Genomic DNA, 7,362 nt, shown 5'->3' with positions numbered 1-7,362 from the left:
TGTGTGTGTGTGTGTGTGTGTGTGTGCGCGCGTGTGTGTGCATGTGTGTGCACTCGTGTGTTAAAACTCAGGCTTTGGGCTTCGAGATGGCTCAGCGGTTAAGAGCACTGATCTTTCAAAGGTCCTGAGATCAAATTCCAGCAACCACCTGGTGGCTCACAACCACCCGTAATGACACCCTCTTCTGGTATGTCAGAAGTCAGCTACAGTGTACTTATGTATAATAATAAATAAATCTTAAAAAAAAAAAAAAAAAAAGCTCAGGCTTTGTTGTTGAATTTTAGTGGGCAGAAATAGAAAAAGTGCAAACTAAGTAATGAATTGGTTTATAAATCTCTGACAATATTCTATTCTCCTGTGGCATCTGAAGTATCTTTACCCAGAGGACTTATCTACCATGCATTAAAATAAACCTGCGGAGAGGGGACAATGCAGAGAGGGGCTTCCTCATCAGAAGAGAAGGGGTAGGTAGTATTGGGGGGGGGGAGATTTATGTAAGGGGGTACTGGGAGGAGAGGAAGGGTTGATATTGGGTGGTAAATTTAAATTAAAAAATAAAAATACCTAACTTCATAAAGATAAAAACAGCCAGAAAAGTATATTACTTTGTCACCATGACTTCTTCAAGTGTGCCGAATTATACAAATGTGTTTAGCATACATAAAACATCTCTCATCAAAGGTATAACCCAATACAAAATATATTTGACATTTAAAAACTGGAAGAGCCCACTGCAGAGTCTGTGGCATAGAGCAGTTTGAAACTGGAAATCTCGGTGGCAGAAATATGAACAACCTTAAAGTAATCCATAATTTAAAAGTATGAGAGTTTATGCAACCTTTGAATATGGAATAATAGCTTTAAAAAGTTTTGAACTAAAAATTCAAACAAGACCAACTAAAGTAAAACCTTCATGACTCAAGAGGGTTCTGTGACCCTGACAAGAAGAGATACGGTGGTAGCAGCCATAGGTTAACATTGATGACAGTCTTCTCTCTAGTTACGAGAGTATTTTTCAGTATTTTTCAGAGCCCTCCTGAGCTCAGACGTACTCGGCTACAGAATACAGGGTTGTCATCTTCTGTGTCTTATATCTTAACTCCATTCACAATCCACATCAGGATGTCAGTGTGAAATCGAAAATGGCTGGCACAGGGCTAAGGGACAGATAATGATGGTGCAGACAGTGTTAGTGAGGAGGAACTTCAATCAAAGGCTACTAGTTTCCTAAAACAAGATTAAAATGTGGGCTTGCGGAACCCAGGCCCCCTGTGTAAGGACTCCAGCACTAAAGGATACCTCACCCTTCAACCCCAAAGCAGGACAGTCGATCCTTTCATAGCAAATTAAAGATAAAGTGTGACAATATTCTAGCTGATTTGCTCCAGTTTCACTTCCTAATATTACAATGCTGACACCACACAAGGCTCTGGTTCCGACAGTAGGATACACAGATGAACTACACTCTAAATGAACGTTCAGTGAAAATGTAGAAACCTAAAGATGACAGCCGAATCATGGCAAGGATTCTTAAAAGTGACCGAGGTGTTTATTCAAAACCACAGCTGTGCAGCACTGAGCACAAAGAACATCCAACCACCAGGAAATCCCAGCAATGAAGAAATAAACCGTAACAGTGAATTCTCTTTAATAGTCAGCGACCTGATGTGAGAGGGAATGGTGAAACTCTAGCAACACACAGCCCTGCAGATACTTCGGCATCAGAAAGTTATCGGGTATAAACCCCACTCGAACTCCAGCCTTCGTGAGATGTCTGCTAGTGCAGTGGCTCTCACTCTTCCTAATGCTGCGGCCCTTTAATGCAGTTCATGTTACACTGACCCCCAAACAAAAAATTATTCCTTTGCTACTTCATAACTGTAATTTTGCTCTGTAATGAATTGCAACATAAATATCTGATATGCAGGATGTCTGCGTCCCTTGTGAAAGGGCCACTCGACCCAACCCTAAAGGGGTTGTGACCCACAGGTTGAGAACTGCTGTGTTAAAGGGTTGTTAAAGGCTGATCTGCAGGGGATATTCACAGCAGGACTCCTAGAATACAGGCGCTGCGTGGCTAGGACAGGCAGCAGGGACACGCTTGCGGACTTATCTTCTCCGCTCCTGTTTTGTCGTCTCCATTTTGAGAGCTTCTGCAATCTAGGCAAGAATGTGTGTAGAGGTCACGGTCGGGTCGTCCTCAGTCCTGGGTCTCACACTAAGCCTGCAGCTCACTGCTCAGCAAGACTAGCTCGCCAGGGACCCCAGGGTGACGAGGAGCTCGAGGGATCCTCCTGACTCTGTGTCCCAAGCGCCAGGACTGCATCTGAGGGGGGCATGCCGAGCTATTTTTTTGTTTTTATGTGGGTACTGGGGACAGGGACATGGATGGACCCTATGCTTGTGTGGCCCCTGGGGATGAATATCGTTGATGACAAAACTTAAGCTGCATAGGCGTTTGATCTCTATGCACTAAGCATGGAGTTTTGGGTTATTTACATGTTCTATATAAAAATAGTATTCGGTTCATGGTCCTGAGGTCTGCGTTCTAGTCACTGCCCCATGAAATGTGAGCAACTGGTATGTCAGCTGCCATTGCTGTACCTGAGTCTCACTGTACACAAAAGAAGGATAAAGGATAAGAATTTTTATTCAGAAATTCTGCTTGCCTCTGCCTCCTGTGTGCTAGGACTAAAGGCATGTGCCACCCCACCCAGCCAAGAAGGTTTGTGCCATAATCATTATAGGAGTATTTCCAGTATAAAGTAGAACACTGGAAACCTCTTTAATTTTTATCTAGCAGCATGCTGTGTGTGGTGCTGCTTCTGATATTTTGGGTACAGCTTTCACTGAGTCCACTCTGATCTATGCTTAATGTAGGCGCTCCTGCAAGGTCACAGGGTGAATATTTTGTTTGATTTTATTTAAAAATAATAAATCACAAAACTAAATAGTTTGAACAAGGTCACTTAACCCTCTCCCAGGTCAGTCATTGCTCTCGTTATGGACATCTTTATTACGCCATAGCTACATGTTTAAAAGAGGAATCTTTAGTATGTCAGCGACACCAGGAAACCCATCCCTGGCCCAGGTGGGCTCCAGAAGAAAAGCTGATCTGCGAGAGAGTTTTCTCCTCAGCTTTCACAGCGCTGATGCTGGGTGGAGGGGACGGAGGGGCCACTGGGAGTTTATCACTGAGGAACGAGTTCCCTTAGGGACGCCAGAGCAGCGTGGATGCGGACGTGCAATCTGTTTTCAAAGTCGTAGCCAGAAAAATCCTCCTGAAAGGACCAGATAAAGATGATTATAGACTGTTAGCTAAACTTGTCCCCAGGGTACCACGGGATCACGCACACTATATTTTATACCCATGGAATAATTCCCTACCTCCTATAGGGGCTTCACATCCAGTTGATTGTCTTCCTCCCCAACACTTAGGCAGGGTGTTTAAAAACTTTAACCCCACCTCTTAAGAGGATAAGGTAGGATTTAAATTCTCTTTGGAAAAGTCCCTCATGTTACTCTTGAAATACTAGTCTTAAATTGAGCTCAAAGCAAGCTACTGTTGGAAAATTCTTTAAAACTCTAGGAGAGGCTGGAGAGATGGCTCAGCAGTTAGAAACATTGGTTCCTCTTCCAGAGGACCTAGGTTTGATTCCCAGCACCCATAAAGTACCTTACAGCCACCCTTAACTACAGGTGCAGGCCTCTGACACTTTCTTCTGGCCTTGGAGGGTACATGTGGTGCACACCCTGGAGATGCCACTTCAAAACCATGTATTCACTACTTGCTTAGCCACCGCCTCTCTCCAGAATTATAAACACATGGAACAACACTTGCAAATGTTCCCGAATTCAGCCCCAGGTGTACAGTGAATAGGGTGAGGGCACACATGAGAAGGCAGCAGGTTGGGGGTTTTACCTTTGCCTGAAGGAGTAGAGTTCTGCCTCTCCCCACAGTCTGTGAACACAAGAAACACACTGTGTCTTACTAGCAATGTCTGTATGTCTACCAGCGGAAGACACACTACCCAAGGAATAAACATTCCCTTACGATAAATAATGAAAAGCTTCAAGTTCCAACCCAAGTGTGTGATAGTTACATTTCTTTCTTAGAGAATTTGAGTCGTTTTCAGGCCTTAGTGAAACCTGATTATGACTAAAAAAAATTTCCCTGCCCATTGTGCTAATTTACACATCTCTGTGTGCACGTGTGTGTGTGTGTGTGTGTGTGTGTGTGTGTGTGTGTGTGTGTGCATTTGAGGGGATTCTTTGTACAGCATGTAGAGGCCAGAGGATACCCTGGGGTGTCCTCAGGTGTCTGTCCGTCCAGTGTTTGAGACAGTTTCTCTCGGTGGCCTTTGACTTGGAGCCTCTGGGCTCTGCCTCCCCTCTCTTGGCACCACAGTTGTAGACACGTGTAGCCACATCTGGTGTTTGCATGACTCTAGGGATTCCAACTCTAGTCTTCCCATTTGGGAGGCAAGTCATCCACTCCCTGCCAGCCCCCAGCACCATAAAGATAAACAGGAGCTGGCAAATTACACGTGCGGTGTTGTAATAACCTTAAAGGAACCACATCCTCACTACGGTTCTCAATAAATCGGCACGCTACGTTTGTTTTATCCCAGTGTGCAGACTAGGAAGTAGGTCTGGCTCTGGTAACCTGCCAGTGGCTCACATTAAAATCCATGGCAGCACGGCACACCATCACACCCCAGCACCCTGTTCTGAGAAGACAAGTTTTCCCCCACAAAGGAAGCTTTGTATGGAAAGTAGCATCTGCAATTAGGGTTTCAATGTGGCCACTGTTGCCTCTGTAAAAAGAGATGTCAGCATCCTGGACTCACCCAGGAGACCAAGACAAGCAAAAGGACCAAGACTCTGTTTCGGTGAAAGGTGTTTCGTGCTGCCCTGCGTACACTCCGCTGCTGAAGACTACCGACCCACGACGGACTCTTACCTCTGCGTTGTCCAGCAGGATACAGCCAAGCTCGTAGCACGCGTATGGCTGGACGTACGAGTTACTCTGACGACACAGCTCGTCTCTAGCAGCTCGCTGGAAGAACTGAGAGTCACGGAACGTTACTTGGAAGAGGTCATCTCCGACTCGGTATGAGGCTCATCACAGCCCTGGCGAGGACTGCTTTTTTTCTAGATCACACCTTCTCTACTGCTCTTTATTCCTTCCCACTTGTAAATGTTTCCTTGTGCTGGGTTCATAAGGCCATGGCCATGCAAGTACACGGTGTACTTTGAAAACCTTCCCTCATGCCCCACACCTCCCACTCCTTCCCATCGGTTTCTGAGGATCTACCCTCTACGCTAGATAACTTCATTTCTGTGTCATCTAAACGCAAATGAACTAGGACCACGGGCAAGAGAAAGCCTGATGCCCATCTGAGACTGAATTCTTTCAATGTGACTAGTCCCAGTTGCACCCCTGCCTATAAATGGTGTAAATTCCTGCCTGTCTCTGCATTCCCACCTGCGGCTTAGAAGCCTTCCACAGCTGCTGGGAAGACTCCCCTAAAACACAAACGTGCTGGCAACCTCACGTGTTCTAACACGCCAACATCTACTGGCCTGAGGAAACTCTATCTGCAAGAGAAGTAGAAACATCTCCATTTTAAGATGCAAAACATTACAGAAGCCAAAGTCCACCTCTTAACACACAGCTTCCCACTACTCAAGTATATAATCTACAATAGCTACTTAGAGTCATGTAACAACTAAGATAATTCACATTCAAAGACTAATTTCAAATTCAATGAGTATTATTAATAGTCTATGATTTAAAGACCAAGTCTCCTATATCATACATGAAACTATTTCAAAAGGTAGGCAATGTAATATGACCTATTTAGGGTTTTATTTCGTAGTGGGTTTTGTTGTTGTTGTTGTTATTGTTGTTTTAACTAGCTGGCCTGGAGGTATGTAGCTCTGTGGTAAGAGCATACCTAATATTAGTCACTCCCTGAGTTCAGTTCCTAGCACTAAACAACAGTGAACAAAACCTTAGTTAAAAACAACAACAAACAAACAAACAAAAACAAAAACAAAGAAACCAACCAACCAAGCAACCAAAAGAAAATTTCTTTTCAAAAACATCCTCCCTCCACTGTAGTGGGAAAACCTGATGCTCTCTTCCACACACACTGGCTGCTCCTGTATAAAATTAGCCCCAAAGGCTCACTGCTGAAGGCCTGGTCCCAGCTTGGCACTAGTGAGGAGGGCCTGGACCATCAGGATGCTCTGTGAATGGATTTATCAGCTGATGAATTCACAGCCCAGTGGGACCTGAGGAGGTAAAGCTGCTCACAGGAAGTCAGTGGCTGGGGCTTATGGTGGAGGGAATATCCTGTTCCTAGTTTATGCTCTGTTTCCTGAGGGAACTCTGCCATGTCTTCTGCTCCATGACTCTATACCTCATCACAGCCTGAAACTGAGCCAGACAAAAAAACCAAAAAAACAAAAAACAAACTCTCCCTTCCGAGATGCTCTCCCACAAGATAGGTTGGCTCCCTAACTTGAAGGCCTAAGGCAACAACTTTCAGCCTCTCCTCCACCCCTGGCAGTCATCCGTTGTCATAGAGAAGAGAGTGAACTCAGCAAATACAAGCTACCCTAACGCGTCCATCACCCCACACTTCTGTCCCTGTTTGTGAGGGCTCACTGCTCCCGCAAACAGCCAGCATGCCCGCTTCCTCTTTTCTCTAGCAGACTCCGTTGTCCTTGATAAAGAGCAGTCCTCACACACAGAAAGGAGCCCTCTAAGGCTCCGCAGTTACCCTAGCAACATCCCATGAACCACCATGTCCTCCTGCTGCTTGGAAAACGTCACTCACCACGGGGAGGGGCTTCTCCCCCTACTGCTCTCTTCTCCTCCTCCACAGCTCAGGTGCCAGTACCCAGTTGGTCTTACCACATAGCCATGGCAGCGTGTTTACCTGAACAGCATCTTGTGAGTTTCCTAGACATTTGTGTATGGCACCAAGGAGCAAGTGCTTTAATCCAATGACAGATGAATCGTCCACTTCATGGCAAGCTTGAAGAGAAGGGGCGTGAAAGGAAGGACGACACCCACTTAGAGCCCAGTGTCACCAAGGTCAGCATCAGTATCTCTGTTCAGTTCAGACTTCTGCCCCCCGAATCCAAAGCTGACCTTGCTCATCTGTTAGTGACTCTCCTTAACCAAAGAAAGGCAAAAGTACCAACCTTTCTCTCTTTCTCTGTGTGTGTGGGTGCACGTGTGTGCGGGTGCATGTGTGTGCAGATGCATGTGTGTGAAGGTGCACTGTGTGCGGGTGCACGTGTGTGCGGGTGCACATGTGTGCAGACACATGTGTGTGAAGCTGCACC

At 45.6% G+C, this 7,362-nt stretch overlaps 1 protein-coding gene across 4 annotated transcripts in view; it reads right to left on the bottom strand.

Annotated features, from left to right (window-relative positions):
- Positions 1-2,897: 2,897 nt before the first annotated feature.
- Positions 2,898-7,362, bottom strand: part of Ttc39c (tetratricopeptide repeat domain 39C) — a 93,869-nt gene continuing 89,404 nt past the window's right edge. For 3 of the 4 annotated variants that reach the window (XM_029546970.1, XM_029546971.1, XM_021214600.2), the window contains exons 11-14: positions 6,951-7,048; positions 4,964-5,068; positions 3,923-3,961; positions 2,898-3,281 (exon numbers count right to left, since the gene is read on the bottom strand). In XM_029546970.1, coding sequence (XP_029402830.1) covers positions 3,192-3,281; positions 3,923-3,961; positions 4,964-5,068; positions 6,951-7,048 — 332 coding nt within the window. In that variant the 3' untranslated portion in view covers positions 2,898-3,191. Of the gene's footprint in view, positions 3,282-3,922; positions 3,982-4,963; positions 5,069-6,950; positions 7,049-7,362 lie in introns of all 4 variants that reach the window. The other variant, XM_029546969.1, reaches the window with a different exon arrangement.

Source organism: Mus pahari, chromosome 15 (genome assembly GCF_900095145.1).
Source record: "Mus pahari chromosome 15, PAHARI_EIJ_v1.1, whole genome shotgun sequence".
In the NCBI taxonomy this organism is placed as follows: Eukaryota; Metazoa; Chordata; class Mammalia; order Rodentia; family Muridae; genus Mus; species Mus pahari.
This window is presented reverse-complemented; position numbering and strand designations above follow the sequence as displayed.